The 22,683-nt window shown below is 38.3% G+C and overlaps 1 protein-coding gene and 1 long non-coding RNA gene across 2 annotated transcripts; both read left to right on the top strand.

Annotated features, from left to right (window-relative positions):
- The first annotated feature begins 732 nt into the window (after positions 1 to 732).
- Positions 733 to 1,885, top strand: LOC132612891 (uncharacterized). Its single transcript, XM_060326967.1, has 2 exons — positions 733 to 980; positions 1,450 to 1,885. Exons 1-2 carry the CDS (start codon positions 733 to 735, stop codon positions 1,883 to 1,885), a joined length of 684 nt encoding a protein of 227 aa, XP_060182950.1.
- Positions 1,886 to 6,051: 4,166 nt separating this feature from the next.
- On the top strand, positions 6,052 to 15,758 carry LOC132613657 (uncharacterized). The gene is made up of 3 exons (XR_009572044.1): positions 6,052 to 6,244; positions 6,667 to 6,731; positions 15,416 to 15,758. It is a non-coding gene; the product is annotated as an uncharacterized LOC132613657 (long non-coding RNA).
- Positions 15,759 to 22,683: the final 6,925 nt, after the last annotated feature.

The following is a 22,683-nucleotide window of genomic DNA, read 5'->3' as shown; positions in this document are numbered from 1 at the left end:
ATACCTGAGCAAAACGTTCACTGCATGTGAGGCAAGATATACGCTAGTGGAGAAAATCTACCATGCTTTAACTTGGGTGGCCCAAAAATTGAGGCATTACTTGTCCTTGTACACCACTATGGATCCATTGAGGTACATATTCCGCCAACCCATGCCCATCAGAAAATTGGCCAAATGGCAAATGTTGTTGAGTGAATTCAACATTGTATAAATAGTCCAAAAGGCCGTCAAGGGATAAGCCTTGGCCGACCTACTAGCTGAAAGCCCAGTGGATGAAGACCTCGAACCTCTCCGCGCTTATTTCCTAGACGAGGGGGTATTGACCATAGAGAGGAAGCAGTGGAACCATACGCAAGCTGGAGATTGTTTTTTGATGGAGCAGTCAACTACAAGGGTTCCGGAGTAGTAGAAGTTTTAATATTAGAAAATGGGCAACATTACCCAATGGTCGTGAAGCTCAAGTTCCGTTGTACCAATAACATGGCTGAATACGAGGCGTGCATTCTAGGTCTCAGGATGGCACTTGATATGGACATCAATGAATTAATGGTCATTGGAGATTTTGACCTACTAATTCATCAAGTACAAGGCGAATGGACCACCAAAAATGAAAAGATCTTGCCATACGTGAACTTGGCACAAAGATCATGCAAGAAATTCAGAAAGATTGAGTTCCGACATATTCCAAGAGCTTAGAATGAGTTTGCCAATGCGCTGTCCGCAATAGCGTCAATGATCCAAAATCTTGAAAGCAGTCATATCGACCCACTGAGGATAAGCTTGAAAGAAGAGTATGCCCATTGTTTCCATGTAGAAGCAGAGCCGAATGGCAAACCGTGGTACAATGATATCAAAATATACTTAGAGAAATGGGAATACCCTGAAGGAGTCAAGAGTGGACAAAAGAAGACCATCAGAAGAATGACAAATGATTTCTCCCTGAACAAAGAAATGCTGTACAAAATGAATGTCGGACTTGGGTTTGCTTAGATGTGTAGATGTCGGCGAAGCCACCAAACATCTAGAAGAAGTACATGCTGGGACATGTGGACCCCATATGAATGAATTTGTACTGGCCAAGAAGATTCTCCGAGCTGGATACTATTGGATGACCATGGAAAATGATTACTGCAAATATGTGCAAAGGTGGCATCAATGCCAAATCCACGGTGATCTAATCAAGGTTTCACCGAGTGAGCTTAATGCTATGAGCTCACCATGGCCTTTCGTTGCTCGGGGCATGGACGTCATTAGACCAATCGAACATGCAGCCTCAAACGGACATCGATTTATTTTAGTCGCCATCGACTACTTCACCAAATAGGCGGAAGCAACATCACAAAAGTCAGTAACAAAGAAAGTGGTAGCCGATTTCGTGCGAAACAATATCATATGAAGATTCGGCTTACACGAATCCATCATAACTGACAATGGGGCCAATCTGAATAGCCATCTGATGAAGGATATCTGGGAGGAATTCAAGATCACTCACCAAAACTCGACAGCCTACCGGCCACAAATGAACAGTGCCATAGAAGCAGCCAACAAGAATATCAAGAGGATATTGAAGAAAATGACATACAATTACAAAGGTTGGCACGAGCAATTTCCTTATGCTTTACTAGGATACTGTACTACGGCCAGAACTTCAACAGGAGCAACTACATACCTGCTGGTCTATGGTATTGAAGTTGTTATACTTGCTGAGGTCGAGATACGTTCCTTAAGGATCATCCTAGAAGCAAAATTGGACAATGTTGAATGGGTTCAAGCTCGATTTGAGCAATTGACTTTAATTGACGAGAAAAGGATGGTTGCCGTATGCCACGGTCAACTATACCGACAAAGAATGGCAAGAGCCTTCAACAAACGAGTTAGGACTTGAATTTTCCAAATTAGGTAGATGGTGTTTAAAAGAATTTTCCTGCATCAAGATGAATACAAACGGAAATTCGCTCCCAACTGGCAAGGTCCTTATGTGGTCCGTAAAATCTTCTCTGGAGGAGCAGTAGCACTGGCAGAAATTGACGGACAAGAGTGGACAAAGCCAATCAACTTAGTCGCAATCAAGCGCTACTATACATGAAGACAAGTTTTTCAGTGGGATATGTAGGCACTCCATTTGGGACCCGGTCGCATTATTTGTGAAAGACAAAAACTCATTTACTTTTATTCCGAACTACATTTGACCTGATTCCTGTTGCGATAGGATACATAGGCACTCTTTGAGCTTAGTCGCACCAAAAGAAAAACTCAAGGAACCCCTAGGAAGCCTCAGAGATAGGACTTCACGAAGGATGCAAGGATTGCCACATGCCCAACAGGGGGAGAATTTTTGTGAAGATCTAAAACATTCGTGCCATCAATCCACTACAAAAAGTCAGCTAACCCAAAATTTCAAACCAGTGTAGAAATTTTAAGGAGATCTCAAAATTTCTCACCTATTCAATGCCGTAAACTGGGGCATTAAATTTTTGGCATGAGAGTTCATCGATTAAGATTTTTTTAACTGAGGTAAAATTTTTGAGAGGTCTCAAAAATTCTGCTCAGGGAAGCAAAGAGTCCCGGTTACCAAAGTAGGGGATTCCCTTCGTTCAAAAGAATATGTCATGGAAAGTAATCTTTATATGTTTCAAAACAATGCATTTATTTTCTTATAAAAAAATGATTTTGCATATGGAAAATAAAAATTCATCTTTCGAACACCGGAGCCAAAGGGGTTCCAAATCCAGAAAGCCAAAGATGCAAAACACCGGTGACATTTATTAACTTTACATAGGGAAAAACTAACCTATTTCTAATGCAAGTCTCCAACACGTTGGGAGGACGACCCCTTTTCTAACTTTGTTTCATGTGCAGGAAACGGTTCACCGAAAGAAGGCCAGAACCGCTGCAGAAATCAGGTTTCAAGACATAAATACCTAGGCACAAAGGCTATAAATGATTTAAATGCCACAAGGGCAAACAACAGCCATGAGGGCTATAAAAGGAGGAAAATGCCATGAAGGCAAACACCTAGCCATGAGGGCTCATAAGGCCAAAAGGCCGTAAATGGAATTTTTTTTTACTAATGGGGTCGTTGTAAAATAGCACGACATATCTGATCATGAGGGTCACAGCCGACATAAAGGACAAAATAAAGACGATTTAACCGAAGGGGCCATATCTGTCATCCCCATCATGTTTTCTAATTTGCCGTAAGGGCCATTGCATATTTAGTCTTCTATCGCTGAGAGGGCCATCACGTTTTCTTATTTACCGTGAGGGCCATTGCATATCTACTTTTCTGTTGCCGTGAGAGCCATCACTTTTTTTTTTATTTGTCGTGAGGGCCATAGCATATCTACTTTTCTGTTGCCGTGAGGGCCATCACTTTTTCTTATTTTTTGTGAGCGCCATTGCATATTTTCTTTTCTGTTGGCGTAAGGGCTATCACTTTTTCTTATTTGCCGTAAGGGCCGTTGCATATTTTCTTTTCTGTTGCCGTGAGGGCCATTGCATATCTACTTTTCTGTTGTCGTGAGGGCCATCACGTTTTCTTATTTGCCGTGGGGGCCATTGTATATCTACATTTATGTTGCCGTGAGGGCCATACTTTTTCTTATTTTTCGTGAGGGCCATTACATATCTACTATTCTGTTGTCGTGAGGACCATCACTTTTTCTTATTTGCCGTGAGGGCCATTGCATATGTACTTTTCTATTGCCATGAGGGCCGTCACCTTTTCTTATTTGCCATGAGGGCCATTGCATATTTCCTTTTCTGTTGTCGTGAGGGCCATCACTCTTTTTTATTTGCCGTGAGGGCCATTGCATATTTTCTTTTACGTTGCCGTGAGGGCCATCACTCTTTCTTATTTGCCGTGAGGGCCATTGCATATTTCTTTTTCTGTTGCCATAAGGGCCATCACTTTTTTTATTTGCCGTGAGGGCCATTGCATATCTCCTTTTCTTATGCCGTGAGGGCCATTTATACAAACATTTGTCGTGAGGGCCATTCATATTTTTCTGATTTTGCCGAGAGTGTCATATTCATATGAACATGCCGAGAGGGCCATATTCATAGAAACATGCCGAGAGGGCCATTTCATATAAACATGCCCAGAGGGCTATTTCATACAAACATGCTGAGAGGGACATTTCATAAAACATGCCGAGAGGGCCATTCATATAACATTACCGCTAGGGCCATTTCATACGACATGCCGAGAGGGCCATTCATACAAACACAGCCATGGAGGCCATTCGTACAAACACAGCCATAAAGGCCATTCGTACAAACTGCCGAGAGGGCCATTCATTCAAGCTACAGGGTATAATCAATAAGGTAAAGCGATGTAAATCCGGTCAGGTGACCACAGTGTTCGCTCCAAGAGGTAATACGATGTAAGACCGTTCAGGTGACCGCAACATTCGGTCCAAGAGGTAAAGCAATGTAAAACCGGTCGGATGAACGCATTATTCGCTCCAAAGATCAAGACGATATAAATTCGGTCGGATGGCCGCAATGTTAGTCATCAAAACCAACCAATGTTACTCAGCAGGTGGAAGCAGATTTACAGCCGCCAGACTGAGCAGGCTGATCAAATCAGATCCAGACAGATGCAGCACAATTGTGGAACTTTTTCTTACTCAGTCGGTCGAGATAGGGTGCCCATGAGATTCAAGCTCTCCGGCCAGGACTTGGAAGATCGCTCCTCCCCACTCAACCACACAAGAATTCTTATTTTCTTATGTGCTTTGTTTGTTTTTATTATTCGGCAACCGGTCAGACACACACCGACACATACACATACGTGCTCTCGCATAAGGGATATCCTTTTCCTCCGATTAGGTCGAACTACAAGTGACTTGATTCCTAAGAACAGGGATATGTAGGAGGACTCAATATTAGAGAGTCAGTCATATTCTGACCAATTTCCCAGCTTTATAATCAGGGAATCCGAGACCTCTTTAAATTTGCATTTAGAAGTCATAATCTAGTCGAACTACAAGTGGCCTGAATTCTCATGAAATCTAAGATATGTAGGAAAATCAGAGACCAGGGTCTGACCATGCATTAGAAAACTGCATAAAGACGAGAGGTAATATGGAGATGGGTCAGTCAAAAATCAGGATTAGTCAAATTTCACTATTCAGGGATGGCAAAGCCATTCCCAAACATCGAAAGGGCAGTTGTTGACACCTAATTTTTGACCTCCAATAACTTATTTAATTACCCAGAGTCCTTGGATATTAAACGGAGTGAAATATGTATTTTTAGAAGTCAAAATGATTATTTAAATAATATTTTACTATTCTTATTTGGTAAAATAATTTCTATAAATATTATAAATTCATTTGGAAATTAATTTAAATATTATTTTAACAATAATAGTATTTGCTGAAATTAAAGGCAATTTATAGCAGTTATCTTGTTTAATTAATTGCCCAAATTAGCAAGTATGTTACTCCATTTAATTCAAGGAAATTGATTAATTAAAATAAATAATCATTTTTGCCCCTCAACTTTAATTTCTGCATAATCAAATCATATTGACAATTTTCAATTTAATTATAATTGATTTAAATAATTAATTATGGTTTTATTTGTGAATCTGCTTATTAAGTGTTTAATTACGGCTACAGTTGAAATAATCTATTGATTAGTCAAATTGAGGCCATAATTGAAATAATCAATCTCACGATTTGGTTTAATTAAGGCCATGTTTGCAAACTCAGTCTATATTATAAAATTATCCGTGCTTTAAATTAATTGATTAAGTAGTTTTTAATTTGGTTATAATTGAAATACTTTAGTAATTAACCCTTTTAATTTTTTGGCCATTTATTAATTGGCAAATTTTCCCGATATACATACATATACAGTGATATACGTTTAGTATACCACATGTATATATATACATATTTTAGCCTCACTTTTTTTTTTATGGACCGAGTCTAGCCCAATAAGGGCCAGACCCGGCCCAATCCTATTTGATGTGAAACCCTCGCCTCAACGCCCAAACATGCCTTTTTGTTATTTTTGCTTCTTCATCTAGGGTTTGCCGCCACCATGTTACCCCCCCCCCCCTCTCTCTCTCTCTCTCTCTCTCTCTTTCTCTCTTCATTGTCTTCATCAACGAAAGCAGTAAGTTTGCAGGTGAAGAACCTTTTTGCCAGGTTGTGTTCAACCATTTGAGGCAAAGGCATTAAATGCCTTCATCTTCTTTCCTCTCCGCTACCGTGAAACCACCATGGAAATGGTAAAATCTCTTTTCCCGCTTAATGTTTAATTTCTTTTAGTTTTACGGGTTAATGGATTTGTCTCTACCCATTTGAATCTTAATCTCTCATTGGCTCATTAAGGTTCACTTGGATTGATCGATAAAAGGATAAATCTGACCCTTCATATATCGATTACCTTGAATGCTAGCCGTTGCATGTTGATATAGAGGAGAATTTCTCAGATTTTGAGAAGTCCCTTATCGTTTAGAGATTAGGGTTTGTCAGAGGGGTTCTATAAATAGAATCCAAAAATTTCCATTTTTGAAGGGACCGAATATCAGATATTCACATAAAAACTAGGAGAACTTAAGTTTTTTTTGGCATATTGCTTTTAAACTTTAATTTTCCTGAGTTAAGTTAAAATTTCTTAAATATCTTCTCTTTTGTTCGTGCGGCTAAGTTGTGGGTGAAGGAGTTTGAAGAATCTTCAAATCCAATACTCGATTTAGGCAGCACACGAGAAAGGTAACATTTTTACCCTTTTTCTTTATTAATTTATTTGGTTAGTCTTTAATATTTGCTTATCTCTTGTGTTAACTATTATTTGTTTAATTCTATTTGTTTTTTCAGCTTATTTTAGACATTATAGTTAGCGTGTGATTAGTCTAGTTATTTTTTTCCGTTAGTTGCTTTGATTAATTTAGTATAATGGTTTAGTGTAAGATCATGCTTAATGTGTTTTCTTTTATATTTTAGCTTAACATGATATTGATATAGGATTGTCTCTAATATGTGTAGCTTAGTATAGTAGTGTTAAGTACAAAACTGTGTTTGGTTTGTATAGGTGGTTCTGTTGGAGTTAATATTATTTAAGGCTATTTTGTCTGCTAACTGTCTTTAGCTTAGCCTATTTATAAGTAGTATCTAGTTATCCAAGATAAGTTAGATGTTAGTTTACAATAATCATGTCCTATATTAACTTAAAATGATATTACAGATCTAGGATTCCTATGTAATCCCTTCTTGATGTCTTTTGTTGGTTCAAAATAACTTGTATAAAACACAATATGATTGAATACCTGTTTGCTTCAGCTTGTTTACCCTCTGTTGGCCTAGAGGATCACAGTTTGTTCATCTGGGGTTTGAGTTGATCTATAATATGAAAAAAAAAATTGGTTTGGATTATTTACTTTGTATTTGTCTCTTTTAAATTCATATGACTTGTTGAGTCTTGGTCTTTATGATAGGTTAATGGCCTGCTTGCTCATTACAAGTCTAAGCAGTCAATGTTTTCAAATTTGTATTTTTGCTTTCAAAGGCTTGTGTCACTGGAATATAAGCTGGAATATTTGTGATATATATGGTTGGTCACTACCCAGTGTAATCCCACAATAGTGGGGTCTGGGGAGGGTAAGATGTACGCAGCCTTACCCCTACCCGGGTAGGGAGGCTGTTTCCGATTGACCCTCGGCAACCCTCCTCCTTTATCCGGGCTTGGGACCGGCAATGTGAGCGAGCTCACACAGGCGGAGTTATTTGTGATATATATGATACACATAAATAAAAATGGTAGAGAAATATCAGTCTAGTTTAACCTAGTTCTGTTTTGATGTTGCTTTGATTCCTGTCTAATACTTAAGTCATAATAAGCACCTAGACTATTCATGACACAGTTTATAGGACTAAAAATGGTTTAAAATTAAAACCAGTGTTTTTTTATAAGTCTTAAAGTTTTATTTGATGTTTAAATATGGTTCATTAAGGTTCTATGCCTCTGGTCTGAATTGAACTTTATTTTTTGTTGGGAAAAACTCTCTGTTGACAGTTGGCTTGTGCACATTTGGAGTCTGATATAGGTTAAGAGGGTAAGACCTAGGAATTGTAACAAGATTAAAATTGGGAATAGGTTAAAATGTTGATAGGGATCAGTTTGTTCTATGAAGTTGGCCTCATGTGTTATTTTCTGTGAACCGTGAAGTTTGAATTTGTGTTGTGGCATTATCTATTGGTTCTGTGAAGTTGGAGGGTGACAATTAAGGTGTAATTTAAGGATTTATTCAAAGTATAAGTGTGACTTACCTAGCACTTAGAAGAGAGTGTACAAGCTTAGAATTTCTAGCCAAACTCAATTTGTCATCCTCCTTCTAAGTTTCTAGGGTTCCCTTATATAAGAATAAACCTTATGGGACACCTTAGTTCTTTTTTTTCTTCTTTCAAATTGACTAAAACTGTGTCTTTGATCCATGGTGTTTTTGTTTTCAAATATCCAGAAAGCCTTAAGTGTATGTCAAGAAAGGTATGGTTTAATGGCCTGTTTCTACTAAACTACTATCACTTTATAGGTTTAATTTAACTTGTCAAGACTGTATAATTCTAGCATGAGCATTTAAAGTTCGGATAATAATATGAAATGGTTTAGAGATTAAAAGAACAAGCTGTTTCTTCCCTTTTCTATAAAATTTTTTAGTCTATATGGGCACAAATGAGTCATGAGTGGTTGTGGTTACTGAAAATATTACCATATTTTTTGAAGTTGAGACTTTGGGATTTGTTATGCTTTCTATATGTTTTCTGTGTTGTTTATAGTGTCAAAAAGCAAGTAAATATATGGGATATACATGCTATGTATCCACTAGAAGTGTATACGAGAAGTATACTTCATATATCCCCTCTGAATAATCTGTTTTCTTATACAAAGTTATTTTGGGCCGGTTATGCCCTTCTGAAAAACTTTTGTTACATGGGCTTACTTGTGAATAAAATGAACTCTTTCAGTTTTGGGCCAAGAGATATTTGCTTGTTTACCTTCAGTTCCTTGTTTACTTTAGTTTACCCAAAGCTGGATATGAATTGTTGCATAGAGAAATGTATATGCACATATAAATACTTCTTTTTGCACTTAGTTTAAATTTTATTGAAAGCATTTAGGAATGGACACCTTGCTAACTTGTTCTCTCCTTTTATGCCCTCTGCGTTTCATGGCCATTTGGTCTACTACTGCACATGACTTCATTGGGCTAGAGGACCAACACTTTTATTTGATAGAGTCTGAGAGATAGAAAGGGAAGAAAATATGATGAAGGCCCATCCATGGGTGAAAATGGAGGCGGGTGGGTTTGGTAGGCCCACCAGCTTAATTTTCTTCCTTTTCATTTATGTGTATATGTTATCTATGTATATGTGTTGTATATGTAAACAAACTATGTGAAGTATTGAAACCCTTATATATGTTAGAACTTAGGAAAATGCTTAGTATTTTAGGAAAGTCAACTTAGAAAACCATTTTTTTGAACACGGTTAACTTAGCATAAAGAAAAATGGGAGTTTTACCTAATGTTTAAACTCGGAAGTTGGTTTTTGAGGACATGATAAAGTTAAATTAGCAAATAAAATGGGATCTTCACCTAAGTGTGAATTCGGGTCAATATAAATGTTTTTTTGAAAACTAGTAAGTAGCAAATTTTGAACTTTCCATCTTTGATAAAAACTGATAAATATTTGTTGGGCCTTAAGCCATAACAAGGAATAAAAATGCTTAATTGTTTCCATTTAAAACTGATTCTGGTTTGAAAAAATAAGTTGACTTCAAAATGCTTTCATGATGGTAAAGGAACAACTTGCTGGTCTCGGGCTAATTTGTTGAAATAAGAGCTTACCATATTTTGGATATTTTCAGAGACTAAAAATGATTCTGGATTTGTAAAATGGGAGGAAATTGAGATTGTTTGGGCCTGGAAGCCTAGAACCTGTTTGGACTGGAAACGTGAAAGAAAACCTATTGGGCCGTTTTGTATGAGATAAGACGGAATCTAGACTTGGCATATGGTCTGACCTTGTGGGCTTCAATAAATAAAGTGGACTCAAATAAAAATACTCTTATTTTTCTCCTATATATATATATATGTATGTATGTATGTATGTATGTATACACATATAAAATCGGAGATGTATTCCATATTTTTTATATAAATGTATAATAAAACTCGTAAGAACCAAACTCACTTTTTTAGGACTAGAATAGTAGCGACTCTACTTCGGAGAAATTCCGGGTTTGTCTGTAATGACTCGTTTGGTCCTTATTGTTTTTTTTGATGCTTTTGACCTTTCCCCGAGCTTGTTTAGCTCATATTTGACATGACAGGACTATTGATATGCTTTTCGAGGTGTTTGGATATGATTTGGTTGACTTTTTGGGAAAATTTGGGCTTAAAGCGAAAAAGGATTGACTTAAAGTTAACTTTTAGGTAAATGGACCTTTATCGAAAATCCATTGATTCCGAGAGGTCCGGATGGTCATTTGGAACTTGTCTGTATATTCGGTTTGGTTCCCAATGCACTCGGGTGCATTTTGGGACTTGAGTTGGAAAGTTAGTTTTGAGGTATTGGGGGTTGATTCAGTCAACGAGACCTCCGATGGGAATTACGAGGCCACGAGTATGTTCGCAACACGTTTTTATGTATCTCTGCATATTCGGTTTGTGTTTGGGAGGTTTTGTGATGGTTCTGGGTGTCGATTTCAACTTTGAAAAGACACCAGAAAATTATGGTGTCCACTTTGGCGAGGAAACGGTAGCGCGCGCGAAAGCGCTGGCCTGTCCACGGAAGCGGCCAATGGACCAAATTTCTTATTTAAAGTCCCTAAGTCTACCCACTCCAAAAATAGGGCTTTTGGGAGTATTTCAAGGCATTTCTTGGGGGAGAATCATTGTGGTAAGTTCTTCCATCTTCATTACCATTCCGTATTCCATTAATCATCATGGGAAATCTATAAAATATGCTAGTTTCTTTAAGAACGTGAGGATTAAAAGAGAGTTTTTATGAGTTCTTTTTTCTAGGCTTGTAATATTGATTTATTGATTGGGTTAGCTTTATTAAGCACAGAATTGATGACTAGAATCTATTGTTGCATGATTCTTCCAAATTAGTAGCTAACCTATGGGATTGGAAGTTAGGGTTTGTACCCAAATTTGGTGACTTTGCCTAGAATCCGAATTTAAGTAAATTGTTGGTTATTCTAGCTTGATATTGATGGGAATTGATCACCCACAACTTTAATTTCATGTTGGAACCTTTAGATTCCTAATTCCACCCTTCTGATCCATTAAACTCATTCCATAGGTTGGAGATTTGGGTCTTGAATATAAGTAAGGTTTGATCAAAGTTCTTCTTGATTCTAATTCCTTGATTCGAATGTGCTTAGACTTTTTTTATCTCGAGGCGCAAAGGAAAGGAAAGGCTAAGGTGTGATTGTGGAGACCTTGTTGTTCGGCCTTCCAGGTAGGTTACGGTTTACCCTATTGTGAGACTTCGTTTAGCGAAGCATATATTTAGATGATATTATCGGGGAATGCATGTAAACTTTCGGGTATAAAGTTTGGTTGGATATTATCTTATGTTGGGCCCCATTGTGTGATTTGGGAGTTAGCCACCCTGTTGTGTTGTGACTTATCTTGTTCTATTATTGTTGGCTCGATGCCACGTAGTGATCGTAGATATTGGAGACTATTGATATATCTTGATTATGATATTGTAGTATTTTACTTGTTGTCGTTGGAGACAAGGATAATGATTCTATTATGGCTTATTGTGTAGCATTTTAATGATATTATTAGTGTGCTCATGCGTGGTACTTTTGATATAGATTTGATTATTGACATTGAACTCATACCTTGCACGCATTCTCATCCTTTATGATATACTGTTGATACATTGATGATACTTGAGGAAACACTGTAATGAACTGGGCTTAGTTGGATGAGAGTGACGTGAGGATCGATATCCGATGCTTATCCCGGAATCGAGGATGAGTGCTGGTAGCGATTGCCAAGGTTGTTGCCGGAATCGTGAGGTAGCGATTGCCGAGGTTGTTGCCGGAATCGTGAGGTACATGGACTTCGCGGGTCCCCCATGGTTGTGCTGCCGAGATGTGATGTTCCAACATGTACGGTGCATATACATTGCATTCACATTCCATACATTATTGCATTGCATTGTACTATGGCTGCTATTGTGATGTTCTTGTGATGTACTTGTAATATACGGACTCGGATTGAATATATTGAGACTTGGCACATTTGGGTTTAGATGTTATAACATAGGTGATGGCGTGTACTTGGTTACTAGCTTGTGCTTGACTTATACCTTGTTGATTTACCTATTTATCTTACTTTATTACCTTGACATATGTTAGCTAATCTTAGTCGGCCTATGATACCTACCAGTACTTGTTATTTGTACTGACCTGCACTTGCTGTGTAACGACCCGTTTGGTCGTTATAGTATTTTAGGCATTTTTGCTCGTTTTCGAGCATTGATTAGCTCATTTTTGACCCTAGGGTACCGTTGGCACTCTTCCCGAGGTGTTTAGACCGGATTCGGGCAACTTTTGTGAAATATGGCCTTAAAGTGAAAAATGGTTGACCCAAAGTTGACTTTTGGTAAATGGACCTTTTTCGGAATTCTGTCGATTCCGAGAGGTCTGGATGGTTGTTTAGAACTTGTGAGTTTATTTGATTCAGTTCCCAATGCACTCGGATGCATTTTGGGACTTAGGTTGGAAAATTTGAATTAAGGCATCGAGAGCTGACTCGGTCAAATAGATCTCTGTTGGGAATTTGGAGGCCACGGACGCCTTCGTAGCGCATTTTGATGTGTGTTTATATGTATGGTATGTGAGCAGATGGCCTCGGAAACTAGATAGAAAATCGGGGTTTGTGTGTGGTTGAGTACGATTGAGGGACGAAGGAATCATCAAAGCTCATCCTCGATCAAGGCTGTGCCCAGAAAGGGTTATTTTCCATCTTTTTTTGGCTTTTTTTTTGTTAATCATTTGTTAGTCGTTATTTGCTTAGTTATTTAGCCTGTTTTTACTTAGTTTGAAGTTGTAGTTAGTTAGTGTAAGATTGATTGGATGTTCATTACTATGATATGTTAGTTTGTTTAGACTGTTCTGTTTGGTTTACTGGTATAGTTAGTATGAAGTTATGTGTTAGGTGGGTGTTTACTATACAAGTGTGTTAAATGGCCTTTAGTTTGGATAATAGATGCTAAAAAAACATCCTTGTTAATAGTGTTGGTTGATATGGTCTCTATATGATAAAAATGATTTATGTAGGGATTGTTATTTTGCTTTGATTAATTAAGAGACTGTCCTTACATATATGTGCTTTGAACCATATATTAGAGACCATTGTTCATTTTATGATTTAGTTTCTATGAAGTTCACAGTTAAGTTCTTTTTCCTTCAGTTAAGTTGTTTCTTAGTATTATATTAGTTTGTTGTTGTATGATTTAGTTTCCCCATAATTAGTTTAATTTTGTCTTTAGCTTTAAGTTAGGGATGTTTGAATGTTAATCATGTCATTTAAATTAGTTTAGTCTAATTACTTAGGTATTAAAACCAGATTGATTGCTTATACTTGTATCAATCCTATTTTTCTTAAGTAAGATTTAAAAAATATGAAATCTCTAATCGGCCCTATCTAGATGTTGATTTGTTCAAACTAGTTGTATAATACATTAACCATGACTGAGTACTTGACCTGTCTAAGATCATTAGTCTTTGGTTAACATGTGGAGTTAGTTTATATGCTCATTTGGGGTTAAAACTGATAATCATTTAGAAACTTAGCTGTGTTCTAAGGTCAGCTAGCTTATGTTGATGGATTATGTCTTTCTTTCTTTTTTCTTAAACCTGTTTGATGGGCTCTTGAGCTTTGCTATACATTTGGCTAATTCTTTAAAGGTTGTTGAGTACACGTTCACCTTCACATGTTCACCTTCTGTGAGTCTAAGGAGCCATGTTTGTTTTGGTTTGTGTATGTCATCATATCAAGGTTGCAACACTATTCTAAAAATGTCATATGTGTTTTGTTCTCTCTTAAATAAACTCTAAGTCCACAGTTCAGTCAACTAGGTCTTTGCTTGTATTTCTTAATGTTGTTTGGTATATAGAATCACAGTATACCTTTAAGTTGTCCTGTAAAACACCTTTTGAAACCAAAACTGCCTAAAAAATGGAAATGATGTCCTGTGTGCTCAAATATAAGGAAATTTGATGCCTATGTTTAACTAAATCCTTTTGTTTGAAAGCCATTTGTTGACAACTACCCTGACTATGCAATATTTGAAATCTGTTATGAATTAAGAAGTTAGGATCTGGGATTTAAAATGAGATAAAGTTGGAAAAGAGTTAAATATATTGATAAGGATCTAGTTTGTTGGGAATAACTTGGTAGTTACTTTATTTGGTCTCTATGTGCTGGTTTCCTTTGTGAATCAGAGGTCTGAATCTGTATTGAGATGTTAAGTGTTGGGTCTTTGATTTCTTTAATTGTTGAAAGGACTAGATAAGGAGAATGGCACTTGAAACATGGAAAACTATGAGTGTGACTTATCTAGGACATGGAAGAAGGATAAAGGACTTGGAATTTCTAGCTAACTCAGTCCCCATGTCTATTTTCTGAGGTACTAGGGTTCCCTCATGGAAGTCCACATTCCATGGGCCTTTCTAAAGTTTTAAAACAATTAAAACACGTATTGAGTTGTTTTTAAGGGTCTAAAACTGTTGTTGTAGTACTTCATTTCTCTGGGTATTGTTCTTTTTTGATCATGTGAGCTTCCAAATTATATGATATGGGGGCCTGTATTCTTTTATGTGTTTTTCCTTGTGAATAGGCATTCAAATAATTTCAAAACTGTCCTGAAATCTTATGTGTTTCTGTGTTGTGTCATTGCCTTAAATAAGTTGGTTTCTTCATCATGATATACTGGATATACCCATGTATACCTCGTATATTCAAACCCTGCATATGCTGCAAATGTAGAAGTTTGGTATATCACCTATGAGAACTGCCTTAACTGTCAAATCTCTGCATGTTAAATTTCTCTATGGATGAGTCTAGTCTTTGTGTCTTATTGGGCCCAATTTCACTAGAATTTGTTTGGGTCGAGTTTGCCCCTCATGCCATATTTGGTTTGTGATTTGGTCTAGTTTTTAGATTTTCAATAAAATGCCTGGGTCTGGACTATTCTTACATTATTGAAAAGGCCTAAGACTTATCTTTTCTTTTCCTTGTTTTGCACTACTTTCTTGTTAGTTGTTTGTTAGTGTAATTAAATCACTTAAGTATGGATTGTAAGCTTTGATTTAACATATAGGTCTTAGACACATACTAATCCTTTTCTCTTTTGTGCTCGATGTGATTCAGCCTTAGGCCACTTGGGCCGTCTCTTGCATTAAACCTTGTTGGGCTAGAGGTGAAACCTCATTCTTTTATCGAGTCTGAGGAGAATAAACAAGGGAAGCAAATATATTGAAGGCCCAATCATGGGTGAAAATGGTTATTGGTGGGCTTTGATAGAACCACCAAACAAAATTCTCATCCCTCTATCTCCCTTTATTTATATGTATATTTGTGTTGTATATGTAAATAAATCTGTAGTATATTGTAACCTATGCTAGAACTTAGGAAAAACACATAGTATTAGGAAATCGTCAAACTATTTTCAAATTCGGATAATGATCAACCTTTTGTTTTGCGAAAATCAAAACTTGGTCTAATTTGTAGTTAAAAATCGATATAATATTACGACTAAGCATGTGATAAAAAATGGAGTTTTGGTTAAGTCTGAAATTAGATCAATGCTGTCACGATCCAACCCGACGAGCCATGATTAGTGCCCGAGCTGGGCACTCATATACGAACCTGTTAGATATAGTCAGACTGAAACGAAGGACAGTATGAAAACTTGTAAAAGCAAGCTATAGACTCATAACATCATATATCATAATGAACCTGTCTCCTGAGGAGTCACAACTAACCAAAACATAACATATTATGCAAGCCGACAAGGCTGCCACTATATGCGGAAATACTCAAAACAAACCATATAGCTGACGAAAACCTCTATACAACCCACACATGTCTACAGACCTATAAGAGTATCAAAGTGAAATATGACGGGACAGGGCCCCGCCGTACCCCTGGATATGCATAAGTCTACATCAAAGGATCTGTACCAAAATAACTTAGGCTCCAGAACAATGGAGCTCTCCAAATAGCTGAGAAGAAGTCCTAGGCTGGAGGATCACCAAACTGAGTGTCTGTACCTGCGGGTATGAAGCGCAACCCCCGAAGAAAGGGGGTTAGTATGAGAAATGTACTGAGTATATAAAGCATGGAATACAATAAGGAAGATCAAGACTGAATAAAAGATAACAGAAGGCAAGTATGATAATCAAAGATACTAATGCACCTGTGCCTTACGAGATGAGAATCATGCATATCTATAACATATACCATAGCCGGCCCATTATGGGACTCGGTGAATGAAGTCATATATATATATATCGTACCCGACCCTCTAGTGAAGGTTTCGGTGAAATAATCATATAAATACCGTACCTCTAGTGAATGTCTCGGTGAACAATGCAATGCAATTGTGCACGAATACATACCCGGCCCGGGACTCGGTGAATGATATATTAACGGCATGCACGAGCAGAATATCATGGGCAACCATATGCAAACTAAGTCATCATCTGAGACTCAATGGAATAATTAGAATGAACTAACACTTGAGAATCAAGATAACAGTCACGTCAAGTACCACAGAGAACTAGAATTCATTGGAGTCATAATGCAAGTGAGACTCATAAAATTATTTCAGAAGTCCTTGAATAACCTAAGAGCACCCTCGAATGTCACTATGGATTATATCAAAATAGGACTTCGAGAATCATAAACACGTATCAGGACATAATGAAATAGCTTCTGGAAAACAAGAACATTAGCCATTCTAGTATTTCTAAGAATAGGAGCTTCTTTGGAGTTTATACGTTCGTCGTCCGTTTGTTTCATATAGACCATGCCAAAAGAAGAAAAGGGAATAGCTTCACATACCTTTGACGCTTAATCCGTGACTCGATATGTATACGCTGCCCGAAGTACCTCAACCTATATTAAGATGTTAAGAACTATGGTTAAGCTACGGAAAAGCTTAAAACATATTTCAAAGTTAGTAGCTTATTTCTAGAAAATTGGGCGGCATTTCTCCTATATTGTTCACTCCCCTCACATTCAAGTCAACTATAACAACAACTAGAATAACATCAACAACAACACGTCCAAGTTACCACATCAAGAACTAGCCAAAATAAGGTCCAAGACCACCTCGAAACAGCCCGCACTGCACGCACAACGCTCCAAATCAGTCCACACGTTGCGACGTTCAACAACAATCAACATAACAACCACGACATATTCAAGTTATTCCTAATGATTTATAGTCACGACACATCATCAAAAATGACCTTATAATAGTCCAACAATTACAACCACCCAAAATTTATCCTTCATATTATTAAAGGTACGTTTTAGACTTATCTTTTCTTTCGAATCGAGCAACAACACTAACAATAACTATTATCCATATACAAGTAAATTCCATCAGCAGCCTAATAATAACATGCCCCAAACAGCCCATCAACTACAACAACACAAATACTTAATCATAACTACACTTTTAATCCTTCAACTCAACAAAAACAGCCCCTAAATACGATACAACAATAACAACAACAACAATCAAACCCAATTTAATTGAACAACTTCAATTCAGCCCAATTACAACACCAATGCAACCATGCATTTTCTTACTTCCAATTACACTATAAGAAGAGGAAATCTTACCTTAACTTAGCTAGAACAGATCCTACAACCACTTGCACCACTTCTTCTTCCTCAAATCAAATACTAATGTTGCTGCTCACTTGATTAAAAAGAGGGCTGGAACCTTTTTTTTGTCCCATGAACAAGATGAATTTAACGTGCTACTTGCTCCTAATTCAACAAGAAAATGAAACCTATGATGTAGATAATATTGATGCCTCCTTTGGACGTTTAGAACACCTACTAGAAAATTAAAATTTTCTTTCTTCCAGCCACTTGAATTCTGGCCGTGAGCTACAAGGTAGCAGCCATGGCTGTTTGTAATTCTCTCTTCAAATGAATTTTATGAAAATGGAAGTGAATAGATAGCTAGTCATCAAATATATATATATATATATATATATAAGCAAGCAGCCCACTTGACACATGTCCCACTTTAGCATGTCATCATCCATGCTCCAATCATAATTGTCCACATTTTAGTGGGGCCCACCTAATAATCTGATCATGGTTGTTAATTTCCCACTTCACTAATGTTTCTACATTAATTGTAGTTAATTAGCAAACCGTGAAAAATTTAAAATTGGGATTAAAAAGTCCTTGTCTCATATCTCAAAAATAATCTTGTCCTTGAACTTATGTCGATTAACTTACGAATAATCCAACGTACAAAAGTACGGGATATAACATCCTTGCCCCCTTTGGAACATTCATCCTCGAATGTTAAACTAGTTCTATAGGGCCTTATAAAAATTTCGGTAAGGTATCCTTTATCGCTATACCCACCAACCTGCATTCAGCAATCCACAGATGCCTCACAGGGCCACAATAACATAAAGTCTTATCTACTAATCAACATAGTCAAATAAGGAATTAAATTACCTGCAGGCATAGGGAACAAGTAAGGATACTTATTCTTTATCTCGTCTTCGGCTTCCCAGGTCACCTCTTCCCTATTATTATTTGCCACAATACTTTGACGGAAGCCATATCCTTAGTATGTAGCCTTCTAACTTGGCGATCAAGTATAGCTATAGGGCTCTCCTCATAAGATAACTCATCTGTTACCTGGACATCGTCTACAGGGAATACTCTAGAAGGGTCACCAATACATTTACGAAGCATTGATACATGAAAGACTGGATGTACTGCTTCCAAATCAGATGGTAGGTCCAACTCATAGGAAACCTTTCCTACCCTACGAATATTTAATAAGGCCCAATGTATCTCGGGCTAAGCTTCCCCTTCTTACCGAATCTCATCACACCCATCATGGATGACACCTTCAGGAATACCCAATCACTAATCTGAAACTCTAAGTGTCGACGTCGATTATCTGCATATGACTTCTGTCGACTCTGGGCTGCCAATAATCTCTCGTGAATGAGCTTCACCTTATCAACAGCTTGCTGGATCATGTCCGGGCCGATTAACTCAGTCTCTCCTACATCGAACCAACCGATAGGTGACCTACACTTTCTCCCATATAAGGCCTCGTACGGTGCCATCTGGATACTAGAATGGTAGCTATTATTATAAGCAAACTCAATAAGTGGAAAATGGTCGTCCCAGCTACCTCTGAAGTCAATAATATAGGATCGCAACATATCTTCTAGCATCTGAATAGTACGCTCAGCCTGTCCGTCAGTCTGAGGGTGAAATGCTGTGCTAAGATTCACCTGTGTCCCCAATCCCTTCTGGAATGATCTCCAGAAGTTAGCTGTAAACTGAGCTCCTCTGTCCGATATAATGGATGTGGGAACCCCATGAAGTCTCACTATCTCCTTGATGTATAACCTCGCATAGTCCTCAGCTGAATAAGTAGTCCTGACTGGAAGAAAATGGGCTGATTTTGTCAGCCTATCCACAATAACCCATATAGAGTCATACTTTCGTTGAGTGCGAGGTAAACTTGTAATGAAGTCCATATTAATTACTTTCCATTTCCAAGTTGGGATCTCTATCTCTTGTAACAACCCACCAGGCTTCTGATGCTCGACCTTAACCTGTTGACAATTTGGGCACTGAGCAACAAACTCCGCTATGTCCCTTTTCATACCATCCCACCAATATAAACATCTGAGGTCATGATACATCTTCATTGACCCTGGATGAACAGAATAACGCGCATAATGTGCCTCTTCCATAACCTGTTGTCATAGCCCTGTAACCTCAAGCACACACAGTCTGCCCCCATACCGTAGCACTCCGTCAGGTGCAACCTCGAATGGGGTCTTCTCCTTTTGAAGAGCTGTATATCTATACTCTGCCAGAACAGGGTCCTCGTACTGGCGTCTCTTTACTTCTTCTATGATAGAGGACTCAGCAACTTTTCGAATAGAAACTCCATCATCTCCAGAATCAGCCAAACGGACTCCAAGGTTAGCTAGCCGGTAAATCTCACGAACTATCTCCTTCCTTTTTGGTTGCACGTCTGTCAAGCTACCCATAGATTTACGGCTAAGAGAATCTGCTACAACATTTGCTTTCCCTGGATGGTATAGAATATCAACATCATAATCCTTTAGTAACTCTAATCACCGTCTCTGCCGTAAATTCAACTCCTTCTGTTTGAAGATATATTGGAGACTCTTATGATCCGTATAAATATAAACATGAACACCATATAAATAATTCCTCCATATCTTCAAGGCATGGATTACCGCTGCTAACTCCAGATCATGAGTAGGATAGTTCTTTTCGTGCTTTCTGAGCTGTCGGGAGGCATAGGCTATAACCCTGCCATGCTGCATCAACACACAACCTAGTCTAACACCTGAAGCATCACAATAAATAACATAGCCATCTGGTCCCTCAAGAAGAGTTAGAACTGGAGCCGTAGTCAACTTGTCTTTCAGCAACTAGAAACTTTGCTCACAAGCATCAGTCCACTAGAACTTAGCTGCTTTCTGGGTTAGCCTTGTTAAAGGCGCTGAAATCGAGGAAAACTTTTCTACGAATCTCCTGTAATATCCTGCTAGCCCCAGAAAACTGCGTACCTCAGTAGGTGTCGTAGGGATAGGCCAAGTCTTTACAGCCTCAATCTTCGGCGTATCTACCCGAATACTGTCAACTCCAATAATATGCCCCAAGAATGCTACTGAAGTCAACCAGAATTCGCATTTAGAAAACTTAGCATACAACTTGTGGTGCTGGAGCACCCTAAGTACTGTCCTCAAGTGGTCTGCATGCTCCTCTCCTGAACGTGAATAGACTAGAATATCATCAATAAATACAATAACGAACATAGCTAGTAATGGTTTGAATACTCGGTTCATCAAATCCATAAATACAGATGGAGCATTGGTTAGCCCAAAAGACATCACTCTAAACTCATAATGCCCGTATCGGGTCCTGAATGCCGTCTTCGGAATATTTGCCTCCTTTACCCGTACCTGATGGTAACCTGACCGTAAGTCTATCTTCGAAAAACACTTTGGACCCTGCAACTAGTTAAATAGATCATCAATCCTGGGGAGGGGATACCTATTCTTTATTGTTACTTTATTCAGCTGCCTATAATCAATACACATCCGCAGCGACCCATCTTTCTTCCTCACAAATAATACCGGTGCTCCCCAAGGTGATGTGCTAGGCCTGATGAAGCCCTTTTCTAGCAAGTCTCTCAATTGCTCCTTTAACTCCTTCAGTTCTGTAGGTGCCATTCTATAAGGAGGAATAGATATGGGCTGTGTATCTGGCAATACATCTATAGTAAACTCTATTTCTCGTTCAGGAGGAAGACCTGAAAGTTCATCTGGGAATTCATCTGGAAATTCATTAACTATCGGGACTGACTGAAGAGTCGGTACCTCTGCTTTCATATCATGCACACGAACCAGATGATAAATATAACCTTTTCTAACCATCTTCCTTTCCTTGAGGTATGAAACTAACTTACCCCTCGGTGATGCCGTATTCCCTCTCGACTCTATAATTGGCTCTCCTGGGAGCTGAAATCGGACTATCTTTTCTTTACAATCAACGTTAGCATAACAAGAAGGCAACTAATCCATACCCATGATAACATCAAACTCAGTCATGTCTAACTCTATTAAATCTGCTATGGTATGACGACTATATATAACCACCGAACAATTCCTATATACTTGCTTTGCTATGACAGAATCTCCTACCGGTGTAGCTACCTCAAATGGTCCTATCAACTCAGGTTCTATTCCGATTCTATTAGCAACAAAGGGAGATATATATAATAAGGTGGAACCTGGATCTATCAATGCATATACGTCCCGGGAGAAAATCGATAATATACCTGTAACCACATTCGGTGACGCCTCCTGATCCTGCCTACTAGCCAAAGCATATATGCGGTTCGAAGGACCGCTAGAACTGGAAGCTCTGCCACGACCTCTACCACGGCCTGCTGATATCTGAATACCCTGCCCCATAGGGCGCATAGCTACAGAAGAAGATGAACCAGCAACTGAACCAGTAGGCTGAGTCACACCACCAGTACCACCTCCATAAGGACACTCTCTCTTCATATGGCCTTGATGGCCGCAAGAAAAACAAGCACTTGTAGTAAGACGGCATTCCCCAAAAATGGGGCCTACCACACTGAGAACACCGAGGCAAAGGTGGCCTCGACTGACTCGAACCCTATTCATCTGTGAACCCGAAGCCTTGGAGCTCTGACCGGCTCCTGAATACCCTATGCTGTCAAATCTCCTACCTGTGAACTGAGGGGGTGCACTTTGTGCTGGATGGGAAGAATATCTAATATGCTGCTGAGGCTGCCTGCCTCGAAACTCACAAGGATAACCAGCCAATTTAGCCCTCTTATG

The sequence above is a fragment of the Lycium barbarum genome, chromosome 10 (genome assembly GCF_019175385.1).
Source record: "Lycium barbarum isolate Lr01 chromosome 10, ASM1917538v2, whole genome shotgun sequence".
Lineage (NCBI taxonomy): Eukaryota > Viridiplantae > Streptophyta > Magnoliopsida > Solanales > Solanaceae > Lycium > Lycium barbarum.
The sequence above is the reverse complement of the archived record's forward strand: the minus strand, read 5'-3'. Positions and strand labels throughout refer to the sequence as shown.

What these genes read in the sequence shown, in the direction of transcription:
- LOC132612891 (XM_060326967.1), top strand. Translation starts at nt 733, where the DNA reads ATGATCCAAAATCTTGAAAGCAGTCATATCGACCCACTGAGGATAAGC. An exon ending in AAAATGAATGTCGGACTTGG is followed by an intron (nt 981 to 1,449) that starts GTTTGCTTAGAT and finishes CAATCTGAATAG; the next exon opens with CCATCTGATGAAGGATATCT.